Here is a 17248-nt window from a genome sequence, read left to right as displayed (position 1 = left end):
CAGACCTTCTGAAGTAACGATGCTTCAGAATACGCGCCAAAAGGGAGTTTGGAAACTTCCATATACGCCATGCCTGTTTAGCGAGCAGGGCCTGGTTAAACATCTCGATGTCCTTGAAGCCTAACCCACCCAAATCTTTATCCGTGCATAATTTCTTCCAGGCCACCCACGCTATTTTCTTCCTATTATTGCCACTACTCCACCAAAATTCAATCATAGCGCTCGTCAACTTCTCACAAACTTCTTTAGAGAGTTTGAAACACGACATCGCATAAACCGGTAATGCCAAACCAACCGATTTTAGCATAATCTCCTTCCCTCCCTGAGATAGTGATTTGTTATGTGTTTCTCTTAATATAAATGGGAAATTTTATGTGTTATAGTACTTTGTTAAACTTCACATTCAAATTCCTTTTCACGTTATATTTAACTGAAACCTAGACTTCACACAATGCTTTTTATTTAGGTCAATATTTCTACACTGAATAATATTGTGTACAAATATATATTATTATATAAATATAATTAATTAACTCATTAAAAGCACACCATCTACATGATAGAGCAAGAGTTAGGATTTTCGTCGCTAAACATTATGGTGTAAGAGTCATCGACGGTGGTCTCGTTAACGGAGGCTGTGTCCGGGACTTTCCGAACCATGTTCGGTGGTGCCTTCTTGTCATATGCTTGAGATATGTATGGATTCGCCACCATTGTGTATGGAACGTATGGCCATAGCTCCACTTTCTTCCTTGTCGACTTGGCCGCCTCCAAAACCTTCTTCGGCTCAATGTATCCCATCACCGTCACCTTTTGCTGTTTAGCATCCACGACCACCGATTTCACCCCTATAAATAATGTCCAAGCCAAAATAACGGGTTATATCATTAATTCATTATCAAAAACAACAAAGATGTAGTAGATGAGTTCTACAAGAAATGCATAGCGAGTTTCGTCCTAACCGAAGCTGCTGAAGCCGATAATTTTTCTGTCAACAAGAATAATATTTGTAGCAACTGGTAACACAAAAAAAAATCGGACAGATGCATAAATATTCTATAATATATACTTTTAGAATTTATAATTTTCACGTATTATGATTGAACAAATCAATTTTCATTTTCTTATAGATCTAAACTTTGAGCCAGTATTAGCTATAAGATAAAGCTCATGACGTGTTTTATATTCCAAAATATATACATTAGTTGAAAAGGATCAAAATTCTAGTATAATAACCTATCCGTTCCAAGGGCACAAAACAAGACACCAACTTTCTAACCAAGACCGCGCGAACTTTATATATAAATTTAGTTTTTATTGATTGTTTTATTCCGGTATGTATTTTCATGCAACCTCTAGTCCGAGTGATAACCGTTTGTTGTTAAAAGAAAAAATCAATCATTTTTTTCTTCATACTATAGGCAGATAATTATATTTTAAGATTAGGCCGCGCTTGCTCAGAGTAATACCGAAATCTATAGAAAACCAAGATGATTTTAGTTTAACATCAAACATTAGTAGATGGAACCCGATATATGACTTCCGACATGACAAATTACAAGCCACTGAATAATAATGATTTAATAAATTAACAGGGGAGGTGCTAGAGTACTTGCTATACCTTTGACGCCAGATAGGATTTGTTTGATTTTACGTTCACAGCCTTCGCAGTCGATACGAGCAACTCGGAGAGCTACTGTCTGCATTGGTTTCTTCTTCTTTTTCCTCCTCATCTTCAACAATTCTGATATGTATTCCATCGTTCTTTCCACTCCCATTTTCTCTTAAAACAGTTTTTTTGAAGAAATAATAGAGGTGGCTAGAATTATAGTTGAGGAGTAGTGAACTGAAGAATATAAGCTCTCTCTCTCTCTCTCTCTCTCTCTCTCTCTCTCTCTCTCTCTCTCTCTCTCTCTCTCTCTCTCTCTCTCTCTCTCTCTCTCTCTCTCTCTCTCTCTCTCTCTCTCTCTCTCTACAATAATAAAGTGGTGCACGGGTATTCACCTTACAGTGAGTGTGTTTCTTATAATATGGATACGAAAACGGGACATTACTTAATTATTTATGTGACGAGTTACGAAAAATATGGACTACATTATTACCTCTGAAGGGAGAAAACAAGTCTAATAATTGATTGGTCTCTTAGAAAGTGCAAGAAACTTCCATCGATGTGAAATGAAACTTTTGGCATTTAATCCATTAAAGCCATGGATTGGGTGGTGCGCGTTCTTTTTCTCTTTGTTTGTTCATTTCTGTATGAGTTAAATCGACATTAAATTCCAAATTACAGAAATAATCTGAGATAACAATTTCAAAATAAAAATATTAAGTAACTAATTGGTGGCTATATGAATTTAGAAAAAATAATTTTAATTTTTTTTAATTTGAACCAAAATTATAAAATTTTGTTCATAGTTAACTTGAAAAGATTGAACTTTCTATACAAAAAAAATATATGCGTCAAACTGTGAAGTGGAAAGAAGACCTCTCTGGGTGGAATTGCGGGGAGCTCAGGCTGCTTACCGCCACCTGGACATGCCTTGGATAGTCGCTGTTGATTTTAATACGACTCTATCTTCTGGTGAACATTCTAGGGGATGTTTTTACAAGTTCAAGTCATTTAGGAATGAGACAGTTTCAAGAGGCTGTGGGGGATTGCAATCTCACAGATCTTACGCATTCAGGGGTGATCTTTACGTGGTGGAATAATCAGGATGCAGACACTATTGGTAAGAAACTTGATCGAGCTCTCATCAATGGATCATGGTTGCGGGCTTTTCCACAATATTCTAGTCGTTTTGAGGCGGGGGGATTTCGGATCATGCAATATGTGTAGTACGTCTTACTGGTGTCGTGAATGAGGCGAGAAAACCATTCAGATTTTAATTACCTTACTGAGCACCAAGACTTCCTTCCTACGGTGCAGAGAGTATGGAGTACAACCCAACCAATACATCATTCGCGTACAGCATTGAGCAGATTCCACGCGAAACTAAAGCTTTTAAAGTACAATATGAGATTGCTTAACAAGACACATTACGGTGATCTACCTGCAAGAACAAAACAAGCTTTTGATTGTTGGAACAAACTCGCTAGTATTGATGAAAAGTTTTTTGTCAGAAGTCCTGCATTAGATGGCTTGGCGCAGGAGATCATAATTCAGTCTTTTTCCATCATGCGATGCAGACCAGGACTTCGAGGAATTCGATTAAAGTCCTTGTTACAGAGGCAGGAGTAACTCTCACTAAACTCTCAGATATCAAGAGAGAGGCAGTCTTGCATTTCCAGAGATTCTTTCAAACTCAGGACAAAGGTATTGATAAGGACCCCGCCCCCTTATTACATGAGTTGTTAACCTACCGTTGCTCGAGAGAGTCTGCTGCTGGCCTTGTTGCACCGGTAACTGAAGAGGAAATGTTATCTGCGCTACGTGCTTTACCCAACTACAAGGTATTTGGGCCAGACGGCTTTACTAAGAAGTTCTTTATCGCTGCCTGGCCTCTTGTTGGAAAGGAGTTCATAGTCTCAGTGCAATTCTTCTTCTTATTCGGCTTCCTTACTACTGGCATCAATGCAACAATCCTCTCCCTCATTCCCAAATCGGTGGAACCGAAGACCATGAAAGACTATCGGCCTATCGCTTGCTATAACTTGATATACAATGTTATTTCTAAAGTCCTAGATCGACGGCTCAATACAGTGTTGCCAGCAGCTATTGAAGTCAATGAAACTGCGTTTATTAAGGGGCGTTTACTGCTGGAGAATGTCCTCCTAGCTTCTGAATTGGTGAATGGATACCATAGGACTTCTAACTCCAACAGATCAACAATAAAGTTTGATATCTCGAAAGCGTTTGATACCGTAAAATGGTATTTCCTTACCTATGTTTTGCAAGATATGGGCCTTCCTCTGCAGTTTATTCTCTGGATAAGGGTTTGTATTTCCACTGCGGCTTTCTCGGTCTCTGTGAATGGTAGTTTGGAGGGTTTCTTCACAAATGCTAGAGGAATTCGACAAGGGTGCTCTCTTTCTCCTTACCTCTATGTTATCCTGAACAATGTCCTCTCTAAGATGTTAAACAAGGCCGCTGAAGACAAGCAATTTGGCTACCATCCTCAGTGTAAAGATGTGAAGCTTACTCATTTGTGTTTTGCTGACGACATTTTAATATTTACTGATGGTTCAGTTGGTTCTTTGAGGGGAGTTCTGAAGGTGATGGAGCAGTTTGCTAAAATCTCGGGACTGCATATCAACGCTTCTAAGTCATATTTATTTGCAACAGGCCTGAATCTAGATCCTTTGTTAAGCGAAGCCATGCGACTTGGGATCAAAGTGGGTAGTTTGCCAGTCAGATATTTGGGCATGCCACTTACAACCAAAGCGCTAACAAAACAAGACTACAAGCCATTGATAGACAAGGTAAGGGGCAGAATGCTGTCTTGGAGAAATAAGTACTTGTCATATGCTGGACGGTTACAGTTGATCAAATCAGTCATATCCAGTATTGTCAATTTCTGGAGTCAAGCCTTTATTCTTCCTAAAGCTTGTTTGGACACAATAGAAAGTATGTGTAGTGCATTCTTGTGGTCTGGTTGTGGTCTGGTTCCCCTACGCAGACTCATAAAGCTAAGGTAGCTTGGGAGGATCTTTGTTGCCCTAAGTATGAGGGTGGTCTTGGTATCCCGAAGTTCTGTGATTCGTCTAAGGTCTTTGCTTTAAGCTTAATCTGGAGGATATTTTCGAATTCAGACTCTCTTTGGGTATATTGGATACAACACTACTTATTGCGCCAGAATTCGTTTTGGGATATAAGAGAGGATGGGAAAGGATCTTGGATTTGGAGAAAGCTTCTAAAATTGAGACCACTAGCGTATCAATTCATCCAGTATGAGATCAATGATACTCACACTGCATTTTTTTGGTTTGATGACTGGTTACAGATGGGAAAGTTTATGGATATTACGGGTGCTGTTGGTACTTATTATCTTGGAGTCGCACGCACGGCTAGAGTCAGTGAAGCAGCTACACATCAGCGATGGAACATAAAGGTACAAAGAAGTAGACATTTTCATGCTCTTCATGATCGTATTCAGAATGAAAGGGTACCGCTTGACGAGCATGGTAGAGATGTGGTTCTATGGAAGCACACGAAAGATACTTATAAAACGCACTTCTCATCGAGTACTACGTGGGATCAAATCCGGGCAAGGAGAGATAAACTGATTTGGAGCAAGAGTGTGTGGTTTCCGCAAGAAGTTCCTAGGTACTCTTTTATAGTGTGGTTAGCAATAAAAGATAGACTTTCAACTGGGGTTCGTATGAGGGCTTGGGGCATTCAAAAAGGATGCTTGATGTGTGGAGAAAGGGATGAGTCGAGAGATCATATACTTTTTGCGGGTCCATTCACTTATACTGTCTGGAATAGACTTGTAAGCAGGCTCTGTGGCAGTAGAATAAATCCAGACTGGTCGCTTACACTGCAGTTTGTTATAAGCAATACCCTTAGTAGCATGGACAAGATACTCATCAAAATGCTGTTTCAGACTTTCATTTATTACATGTGGAAGGAGAGGAATGACCGGAGACATCAGAAGGGTTATCGCTCAACAGAGCAAGCTGTCCGAATTATTGATAAGGTCATACGTAACAGAATCAGCTCTTTTCGGTACAAGCCGGGTCATAAGTTGGCCGGTTTGTTGCAGCGTTGGTTTGAGATTTTTTTTATTTCACATAGGATTATACGGGCATCTTCTTAATGTGAATAGCTTTTAGATTTATTAATCTCTTGTAAATTCATATTCTTTAATCTTATCAATAAATTTCACATTTCATGAATATATATATATATATATATATATATATATATATATATATATATATATATATATATATATCAAAATTTGTGCTAATCCACAAGACTACCTCATGTGATATTTGATACGATTACTTTGTAAAAAGAATTATTTTTGAAGGCAAGTCTACTTCAAAACAAGCAATAATGGCAGAGCCTAGAAAATGTGGTGGTAGAATGTTTCAATGGTTTTCCAACGTCTAGGTTAAAAAACACATAAGAGAGAGGCCATATGGGGGCGTTTAGGTAACGGGAGATAGAATAAAAACAGAGAAAGAAAGAGTATTTTGGTCGCACTGCTGGGACAAAAAGAAAGTGGATCTTTTTTTGTAAAAGAAAGTGGACTTATGGTTCAATAGTTGATGGGTTGGAGGAAGCATCTCACTTCATTTGATACTACATTGGGTTTTAAAAGTGCGCATTTGGAAAATAGCTCTAAAAAAATGATGATGCTAGTATTATGCCAACATATGCAGTAGAAAGTGTTCCAGATATCTTCTGCCAAATCGGACGTCTAGGTGAGAAACTAAAAAAAGTTTGGTAGTCTAGATGTCACAGTGTCCACACATATACTCATAAACTGCGAGGAAATGCAGCAGTCTTTTGGAAGATATATATATATATATATGTTCAAGTTTTCCTTTGTTCATATATGGTAATGTAATTAATCATTTATTTTTCAAAATAGTGAATTTTTTGCCAAAGTTGAATATGCTATCCCAAGAATACCGAGGACTAAGTTCAACAAATGGAAAAAAACAACACTTCATTAAGTGGTTGAAAACAGATGTAGAAATTATTAATCATTATACGTTTAATGATACATATAATCATCAATATCTATAAATTTATATAAGGTTTAATTTTACTTATCGGTGTATCTATGACGATCCATTCTATCATCCATGTTTTCAAGATTGATTCAAGGCCAAGTTTCTAATATCACCACATCACCTATGTACTTTTTACGCTTACGAGTATAGGAGACGTCAGGCAATTGTCAACTATGAATATGTGTGACACGTGAAACATATTTATAAGGGATTTTGCAAGAGATTATTGAAATTTAATTCCTCAGTTTATTGAAGATGAAATGTATCCTTTTCAAATGTAAGTGGTTCGACATGGTCGTCAATAGATGTGAGTGTTTTGAAAATCGGCACGGACCCGCGGTCGAACCGGTAAACCCAATGACCTAGTATGTAATCCAGTATAGGTTTTAAGTATAACTATTATTTAAAAACCCGGTAAAACACACCAAAATTCGTTAAACCCCACAAGAAAATCGTTAAAACCTGGAATCTGGCTACCGATTGAACAAATACATAAATTTTAATTGTTATATTTTTATTTTTTTCAGTCACATTATTAGAATCAGTTTTGTATTCTAATTAATAAGTTAGGTTTTTAGTTTTTATAAGAAAAAAATCATATGATCTTGTGGATTATGAGTCTATTAACAAAACTAGTTGTTATTTGGCATTAGTTTATTTTTTTTATCGATAATATGTTACAATTTTATGTTTTACTTTTAGCTTATTTTGGATTTAAAGTTTAATTTTATTATTCACATTAGACATTAAAATACTTAAGAATTTTAAGTATGGATATATTTTTATTATATGTCATAACTCTTAACTTGTTACAAAAATTGTTACTAAAGTTATCTATTTTTATAAATGTTTTTTAAAACAAAAAAATATTTATTATATTATCAATACCTAATATATTATTATATAACAAAATTAATTAATATATTAACTCGAGATTCGCCCAATAACCTAGTGACCTGGTAAGTCATCCGACTCATGGTCCAGATCAGATTTCAAAACATTGTTCGATATATATAACAAGTTTGGAGTTGTGGATGTCAATGCTACGTGGAAGTACAATAAAGTTGAACCCTTTATCTTGTCATCTCAAGCAAAGCAAGTCACTACAAGAAAACGTAAGTTTAACGAGGATAAGTAACGAGGAAAAATAATCCTCGTAAAAGTACGTTGATTTTGCGAGGAAAATACGTAGAAAAAGAGAAGCATCGTTATTTCGTCGTAAGGTAACGACAAAACAATTTCGTCGTAAAAACGATGTAAATTGACGTGGTTTTTACGAGGAAACACTATTTCCTCGTAAATACCACGTAAACTTCGCGACTTCTTAACGACGAAATACTTTACGTGTACTTAACAAGGAAATTTTGAATCCACCAACTTGGTAGGTAGCTCACGTTTTTTTTGGCCATCCAATTAATTTTCGTCGTAATTTCACACGAGGCTATACTTTTCACACATATAAGTATGGTAGACAGCGGGCGACCAGTAACTATGGAATATGTGTGAAAGGGAAAATAGATTTCTACGGGATCTTGACGGAGATTATTGAAGTCAAATTTCCAGGGATATTGAAGCTGAAATGCGTCTTCTTCAAATGTGAATGGTTCGATCCCGTCGTCAACAGAGGTGTTCGGTCTAACAAATTCGGTGTAGTTGATGTCAACGGTGGACGAAGGTACAACAAATTTGAGCCTTTCATCTTAGCTTCACAAGCAGACCAAGTTAGCTTCCTTCCATACCCTCGAATGAGAGATTCGGGTATAAATTGGTTAGCTGTGATCAAAGTTACACCTCGAGGACGAATTATCAGTGGAGAAGAACCACCATTGCAAGAAGAACAGATAAATGAAGTCTAGGAACCTGAACAAGAAATTGATGACATCCTTCTCATTGATCCGCATAATCACGAGTACGAAGATCTTACCGACGATGCCATAGATGAAGCTGTTGAAGACGAGTTTAATGAAAATGATGATGTTTCTAGTGATGACGAGAATGTTGATATATCCGATTGATGTATTTGATTTTATGTAGTTTGTTTTATGAATAAGATAATGTGGGAGTTTGATTTATGAATAAGGTAATGTGAAAGTTTATTTTAATTATGAATAAGGACTTGTGGTTTGGGGTTTGGAATATATTATAAATAAGGTTTGAGGTGAAAGAATAGATTGAGGTTCAAGGGTAGATGGGTTTGGGGTTTGGAATATATGAAGTAGAAGATAAGGAAGATGGGGTTTGGGGTTTCGGATTTTAGGGATTTAAACGTAATACTCGTTAATTCCTCGTAAGCCAAAATCGTCGTAAGGTTGTCGTAAGGCCACGAGGAGTTTACGACGAAATTAAAAAAAATAAAGAAAGCGGGGCACGCTAATTCCACGCAAGCCAAAATCGTCGTAAGGTTGTCGTAAGGCCACGAGGAGTTTACGACCAAATTAAAAAAAATAAAGAAAGCGGGGAACGCTAATTCCACGTAAGACTCTCTGAGTGAATGAAAATAAGGAATTGTGGTTTGGAATGAAAATAAAGATAGGGTTTGGAATATATGAAGTAGAAGATAAGGATATGGGGTTTGGGGTTTGGGATTTCGGATTTTAGGGATTTAAACGGAATACTCGTTAATTCCTTGTATGTTAACGTCGAACTTACGACGAATTCCTCGTAAATACCACGTAGGACAGATTCGTCGTAAATACCACGTAGGAGAGATTCGTCGTAAATACCACGTAAAGTAAATGATGAACGCGGCCCACTTTAATTCCACGTAGGACGGAATCGTCGTAAACACCTCGTAACCAAAATCGTCGTAAACATCTCGTACCGTAAAAACTAGAAAAAAAAAAAAGAAAAAGAAGAAATATACTGGATTTACATGTGGCAAGACTTCCAGCAATTATATTACTTAAGTCTCACCAACATAAATTCCAATATCTTCTTCTCTTCCTTTTTTCTCAAATTTTTATAATTTGAATAGGATTGGATTTGAGAGTATGAAGTATGATTGGATTTGATAGTCAGTGATCCTCCTATCTGGTAGGGGTAGAAGGCGATGCTCGTCGCGGATCCTGAAACGCCAGAGCTTCCCTTCCTCGAGCCATAGCGAGTGCACCAAGTGCTGCTCATCGAGGAAGGCGTGGTCGCGGTCGGCAGAGTGAGAGTCGAGGCGGATGCCGAGATACTGGAAAATCGGGGTCAGAAGACTCCCAACTGTCTCCTTCTTGTTCTTACCCTTGCTGGTGAAGGGCTTCTTCTTCAGCTCCACTAAGTGCGCGGCAAAGACAGCTCCGAGGTTCGGTGGGCTTACCCCGCCGTCCTCGTCCAACTCAACCAAATCCAGCACGCCGTTCACTGCGAAGAAAAGTAACGTGAGCTCCTTTATCCTGACCTTGTTGGGCTCCATCTTGCAAACCAGTGTGTTTGCAAGGAGCCGTAGGAAGTAGCGCAGTGCAGGATGGCAGATGTCTGATAGCACGGCCCTGTTCGTGTCCCAAACTCCTGTGCCGACGATGTCCCAGAATCTGTCGAGGTGTGAGAAGGGTGGGACCGTGTAGGAGGCGATGCTCTCATCGAAACCGTAGATGCGGCAGAGCTCGGAGATAGTGATCCTGTAGCGTGTCCCTCTGGCGAAGAACGTCAAAGTGCCATCTCCCGCTACTCTCGCAGCTGAAGTCCTGTAGGTGACCTCGACAGTGGCCATGAACTGGTGGACGAGATCGGGGTAGAGGTCGTAAGCGCGAGAGGGCATGGTACCGAGTCCTAACTGTGTGATCATGTCCTTAACATCTCCCTCGATCCCGAGTTTCTTCAGGATGGCTCGGTCGAGGAATTTGGTGGGCTCGATAGAGACTCCCAGCCAGGCATTGTAGAAGAGGCTGTCGTAGTCGTCCCAGTTATCGGACAGAGGACGCTGACGGCACTCATTGCTGTTGATCGCTGCCTTAGGATCATCATAGCCCGGGACATCGAATGGTGTGTCTTCGGCGCGAGGCCATGGGTGACGCTGTGGGTTGGAGGAGCTGCTAGTCTCGTCGAACCTCCTTTTCGACCTGAGTTCTCTGTTTCGCGTGTTTGTCTCTGAGCTGCTCATCTGAAACCAAGAAGAAAAGAGGATTAGTATTGTCGATAAAATGTAATATTGATCGATGGGTTGTACTGAACATCGATCGATATCGTTGTGTCGAAACAATCAGACAAGAGAGCATCGGTCAATGCGAACAAGTTCATATCGACCGATGTCGAATCGCGAAACCTGCAAAATCACTCAACTCCAAATCGCGTTTATACGAATCGAAAAGCATGGAAATCACAAACCGAACTCTAGATAAGCAATATGAACTACAAAAACATCTCTCAATCACACTAAATCAAGCGTTCTAATCCAACTCAAAACGAAAACCCTAATTTTTCGAAAAATTGAAAATTTCGAGTGCATACCTTGAATGTTGATTTCGGGAGTGGATTTAACAGTTACAGAGTGAAAAATCGAGTGGATTTAGGCTAAAAACGGACGAAATCCGTCAAGAATCGAGAGAGAAAATGAGTGTTTTTGTTTTCGGTTTCGATTGTGAGTGTGGAAGAGGAAGTGGGCTGATATCGAGTGAAATAAGTGTTAAAACCGTCGATATGCCTGCATCGATCGATGGCAGTAATGCCTCGTCGATCGATGTCGTCTTTAAAGATAAATTCTAATTTCTAAATTTTCTAAATAATGCTAATATTAAGAAATATGGAATTTACTATTAATTACTAGTAAATATAATTTATTAATTTTAATTAATGATTTTTAAATTATTATATTTATTAGTTAATGATTTTTAATAGTTTTAAAAGCTGTAAATGATAAATCGAAAACAATAGTGATTCAATAGATTGAATTGAAGTGGTTTCAAGATTGGAAAAGCAGCTAGATTCAGGCAATTCTCAGGTATAAAACGTATGCACTTAGTTTAGACTAAAGGGTTTGATGGTTTTTGAACTAAACAATGATTTAACCAGATAGGTTATCTTCGCTAGATCTCGGATCTCAACTGTCGTATTTTGATCTCGAGAGAGTGTCGATCGATGTGACTTAATGCACATCGGGGATTATACAAGGATTTTTAAGGTTATTATGCTATCTCGGTTATATATATATATAATACATTTGTAAGGAGATACAATAAAGATTACACAGCGTAGCAGTGGAGGCTTAGGTCGGGAAAATCATTTTTCGCATGTTTTTCGATGTTTAAGTTTAGTGAAAGGTAGATTCGTCATTAACATATCGTCTTCCTCTTATGATTTTTAAGGTCTCTGCAATTTTATGCACGACGCATTATATATCATTTTTCATCAATTTGTTTTTGCTGTTTTCATGTAAACTTTGTGACATTTATGTATATTATTCGATTTATAGGCTGAAATGAATAAGAAATAGGTTTTTTAGAGCAACGATCACTACAAGAAAAACTAAAATTTGCTACAGTTTTTTTGTGTGGCTATTAACTGATTTTTGTGGCTATTTGTTCGATAGCTACAAAAAGTCACAAAAATAATTCGTTGACTATTTAGGGCTTGTGGCTATCAACAAAGCATTGCTATTTGTTGCCGTCATTTCACGACATAGTCACAAACAATATTTGTAGCTAGTATCTACGATTAGCTACAAATTATATTTGCAGCTATTTTGGCCACAAAAAGTAACATTCAAAACTGTGGCTAATATATAATTGTTCAAAATATGGAAAATATAACAAAAAAAAAAATATATATATATATATATATATAATTATAAAATGGGTTTACAAAATTAAATTGATTTACCATGAAAATTTGATTTGTAAATTAAATTTGGTTTGTATGTGTTACTAAGAACAAGAATTTGGTTTATAAACTAAAATTGGTTTACAAATTACATCTGGTTTACTAAAAAAACTAAACCAAATAAAAGAAAAAAAAATATTCTAGAATAGCATTTTTAAGTTTTTCTCACAGAAATAACTTTCAACGAGAAAAATGACCAAAAATAGTTTTATTAAATAGTAAAAGTACATTTTTACCATAGGATTAACTAATCTAGATTTTTCTTAACACAACTAACTAATCTAGAAATATGTTTAAAATTAAAGGGAAAAATTTTGGGGATAGAGTTTTAAATTTAAAAAAAATAAAAATAAAAATAAAAATTTTCAAAATTAAAAAGAGGCTATTTTAGTATTTTGGAGCTATTTTTGTGACAAAAACTTAAAAATGCTATTTGAGAAAATTGCCCAAAAATAACCTAAACCTAATACAAAATTGTTTATTTGACAAAAAAAAAAATATATATATACAAAATTGTCTATCTTCTCCGCATCCTCACCGCTGCTTTTTCGCTTGGACTTGACGGCGACAGCGACCACCACCGTCATGACTGCGGGCACCACCACTGCATTGCAATTGCACCGCTATACAAAATTATCTATCTTCTCTTAAGCATGTATCATCGTCTCAGGTTGAATCGATTTCTTAAGCCATATTCAGAGCAGATTGTGAAGGTCAACAAGCCCCACAACGCGAGATGGCTTGAATCTGAGAGGCATCGCGAGACCGAGAGAGAGAGAGAGCAAATGATTCGCGCTTCGACACAGGGTTCATCGACGAATAATCTTGTTTATCAACGGCTCTAGATGAGAAGCACCAGCTGTATTAGTAGATAGAGCCTTCTATTGAGACGATGGTTCTTTTTTTTTTTAACGCTGATTTATTATGACATTACATTTATTAGAAAGATTACATAGACGATTCGACAACCGATAATACTACCTGCCTTATGAAGATCTACGCCTAACTACATCATCTGAGCCGTCCTATGAAGATCCATTCCAGACCAGATTTACTTGCACCATGTTGAAGATTCCTTGTAAACCTTTCTTCTGAAACCTGCATTAATAAACTGCTCTCTCCGGGACTTGAAACCTGGATTTCCTGTAATCTGCAAGAAATTGCATAGGGGTTTGAATCCCAGACCTGGATGTAGAAGCCTTTAAACCTTAACCATTAGGCTACGGTGCTTCCACAAACGATGGTTCTTAGAGCATCTCCAATGCATGTCTCTATATTTTCCTCTAAAATAGAGATCTCTATTATAGAGGTGGATTTGCTCCAATGTATTACTCTATAATAGAGTTTCTCTATTTTAGAGAAAATATAGAGGAATGTTACTTTTTACTTCTATATTTAAAGGTGAAAGTAGTACATCTCTATATTTTTCTCTATAAATAGAGGAACTCTATTATAGAAACATACATTGGAGCAAATCCACTTCTATAATAGAGATTTTCTATTTTAGAGGAAAATATAGAGATAGAAAATAGAGGTGGGTTGGAGATGGTTTTAGTTTTGTTGTTGTTTTCTGTTGTTAATGGAGATTAAAAGGGAAAGGAGAAACAGATAAATAGAAAGAAGAGAAGAAACAAAGCAAAAAACACAATCATTCGTGTCCATTAGATCATAACACAATCGATGGTTGATATTCATTTCAGAGTGATCCGTGCCTTTCTTTATTAACCAATCAGAATTCAGTTGCTTTTTTCATTGGGAACTGATATCACTCAAATTACCCTAAAGAGTGTTACTCTCATCAAAAGAGGTTCAGATGTAGTACTTAGGGATCGAATCCACAGAGACTCTAGGATTACTCAACTGACTTAAATAATTAGAAATGAAGATAGACTAAAAAGTTTTAATAGTTTTAAAAGCAGTAAATGATAAATCGAAAACAATAGTGATTCAATAGATTGAATTGAAGTGGTTTCAAGATTGGGAAAGCAGCTAGATTCAGGCAATTCTCAGGTATAAAACGTATGCACTTAGTTTAGACTAAAGGGTTCGATGGTTTTTGAACTAAACAATGATTTAACCGGATAGGTTATCTTCGCTAGATTTCGGATCTCAACTGTCGTATTTTGATCTCAAGAGAGTGTCGATCGATGTGACTTAATGTACATCGACCGATACACCTTTGTAACGATCGACCGACATAACGATAGTTGCGTCGATCGAGGGTTATTCTAGCGAGCTTTGTGAACGGGTTTAACTTGTTCTCTAACCTTCTCAGACCAACTGTCGTTGTGCCTGAGTTAGTTAGATCACGCAAATGGGTTCAGGTATTGAGGGGAAACGGTTAGTTAGACTCAATTAATCCTAAGATCTAAAATGAAGGTGATCAATCTCAATTTTAGCATTAAGTCCATAAGCAATGAAAGAACAATCAAAACACTTTTTTGATAGTCATATTAGCAGTACATAATTTCAACCATGGTGAGAAACCTAAATCTAACAATTGGTTACTCAAACATATTCATGAGAGACAAAGTCATGATGGTGTGAAATAAACTCAAATGAAACATAGAACACAAATAGATAGAGTAATAGAAATAAAGGAGTTCAAGATCTTCTCTGTTTTGCAGTCTCAGATCTATCTCTCCATTCCTAAGCTCTCCTAATGGTAGCCAAAATGCTCCTTCTCCAAAACTGGGTATTTTTCAAGTGTCTGCTAGAAATGATACAAAACCCTAGTACATAATAGCCTAACAGGCGGCTAGGGGCTTAAGTTGTAAATAATAGATCTTCTGGGAAATGAAATCTTTTAATTTGCGATTTCATCCGTGTGACTGGGTATCGATCGATGCACATTTATGTATGTCGATCGATGGTAAGTAATTATGATCGACCGATATTGCTCTTCAAGCGTCGATCGATTTTCCTTGCGTAAAAGCATTCCAAAATGTCCCAAAGGCATCATTTCCTTCCATCAGGTGAATAAACCTGTATTTACTTTGAAAAGACTCTAAAACATGATTAATACATCTTAAAACCTTTATATACCATGTATAAAAACGGGTGAAAATCATGGTATATCAACTCCCCCAGACTTATCTTTTGACTTGTCCTCAAGTTAAACCAACGGACAATCTCTCTGGAAGAGGGTTGAAAACATCAGGGACTCACAGATTTGAAACATTGAAATTATCACCTCTATAATATTGCATTCCACATCTAAGGTTCCTTCTTACAGATATACATTATGCAATATCCTAGCTTAGCAACCAAAATCATCTAGCCAACAATCTTAACTAATCTTATTATCAATCTCCTCAACCAACCTCATTTCTTAATGTAAAAAGTGTAGGCTTTACCTTGGGAGTATCGATCACAGGATGCAAGGATTTCAGACAAGTATCTGTAACTGTAGGTAAAAGTTAGTTCATAATTTCTCTCTCTCTAATTTCTCTCCTGATTCAAAGTCTGCTTCCATTGCAGGATCAGTGACCAAGATTGGACAGGCTTCCATGAATCAAAACTTAATGGTGGTTGCCACCAAGCTCTGTTCACTTCTTTTTGACATATATCCAAGAGTTCTTTGCGAAAGCGAGCCTTGAAGATTGCCGCCTCCAAGTCCCGTTTAGAACTCTTTTATTGGAGTCTTTTATGAATCAAGCCTTAATGGTTTTAGCCACCAAGTCCTGTTCAGACTCATCCTACTTAAACAATAGATCTTATATATGTATTTTTTTGGTTAACATACTAAATAATCTAGGGTCGAAATTAGAGAGAGGAATGTGACATATAATTGTACCCAAGGCTTTACCTTCCGGTCTTGTCTGAAAAATCCGATCCTATGTATACCAAGCCCCAAGACAAGCGGTGAAGTCAGGTTAGTGTTGGAGGTTAGCTTCGGTTCTTTCTAACAAGCTAACAAGTGTGTATAGTTGACTGGTTGATACACTTTAGCATCTATAGTATTATCTGCAGTCAGTAAATCTAGAATGGTGCTAGAAAGTGGTTAGACATTCAAGTAGAAATCATTAGTTCATAATCCCCTTCTTGACTCAATAAAATTATTTTTGAAAAGATTTTTGACAGAAACTCAAGAAAGTGGTGTTAGTAACTACCTCCCCCAGACTTAAATTACACCGACTCGGTGCAAAGTGCCCAAGGGTAGGTTAAAATCAAGTTAGATGTTTGAGAATGTTAGAGTGAGAATGAATTACCTATCCGTACTACACATCGATCGATGTAATACTCTCCATATCGATCGATGTTACTCGCCCAGAATCGATCGATGTAATCCTTTCCATATCGATCGATGGCAAAGCACATACATTTTTGCATGTGCTTGGAGTCAAACTCGAAGTTCCTTGCCTAATGTTAGCTCTGTTAGACAACCAAGCATAAGAAATAATAAGCATCCTCAAACATAAAATATAAGTTTGAAAACATAAATCCTACATGTTCGGAAAATAAATAAACAAGTTCATAATAAGAGGAGAAGAGATATAGATGGGAGGACTAGTCGGTGTCCTCATCAGTCGCCTCATCGTCCTCTGGGGATGGGTCCCTGCGTGCTGCTGGTGCTGGTGCCTGCGCTCCTGTGGCTCTCCTGCTCCGACAAGACACTCTAGCCCAGATGGCCTGAAGAGCGTCCACCACGAACCTCTGAAAGTCTCCCTGGTCGTGCATAGGGATGTCCGGGATGTTCAGGAAGTCGGGGAGAGGAGGTGCCTGTACGTCCCGAGCTCTGGTACGGCGAATGCTGGGAGGT

General features: G+C 37.4%; 1 protein-coding gene across 2 annotated transcripts; it reads right to left on the bottom strand.

The window, feature by feature from the left end:
* Nucleotides 1–443: 443 nt before the first annotated feature.
* LOC103838798 (heavy metal-associated isoprenylated plant protein 24) lies at nucleotides 444–4566 on the bottom strand. 2 transcript variants are annotated; one of them, XM_033279869.1, is made up of 3 exons: nucleotides 4555–4566; nucleotides 1622–1878; nucleotides 444–848 (listed from the first exon to the last, which is right to left on the bottom strand). In XM_033279869.1, exons 2-3 carry the CDS (start codon nucleotides 1776–1778, stop codon nucleotides 553–555), a joined length of 453 nt encoding a protein of 150 aa, XP_033135760.1. In that variant the 5' UTR covers nucleotides 1779–1878; nucleotides 4555–4566; the 3' UTR covers nucleotides 444–552. The 2 variants fall into 2 exon arrangements, with proteins under 2 accessions (XP_033135760.1, XP_033135761.1); XM_033279870.1 differs by lacking the exon at nucleotides 4555–4566 and adding an exon at nucleotides 1975–2118.
* Between the last annotated feature and the right edge of the window lie 12682 nt (nucleotides 4567–17248).

Source organism: Brassica rapa, chromosome A09 (assembly GCF_000309985.2).
Source record: "Brassica rapa cultivar Chiifu-401-42 chromosome A09, CAAS_Brap_v3.01, whole genome shotgun sequence".
Taxonomy (NCBI): domain Eukaryota; kingdom Viridiplantae; phylum Streptophyta; class Magnoliopsida; order Brassicales; family Brassicaceae; genus Brassica; species Brassica rapa.
Note: the sequence above shows the minus strand (reverse complement) of the source record. Positions and strands in the feature narration are given on the sequence as shown.

Coding starts and splice junctions, on each gene's coding strand:
- LOC103838798 (XM_033279869.1), bottom strand. CDS start 1,778: ATGGGAGTGGAAAGAACGATGGAATACATATCAGAATTGTTGAAGATG. Junction 849..1,621: donor AATCCTATCTGGCGTCAAAG/GTATAGCAAGTA, acceptor CATTATTTATAG/GGGTGAAATCGGTGGTCGTG.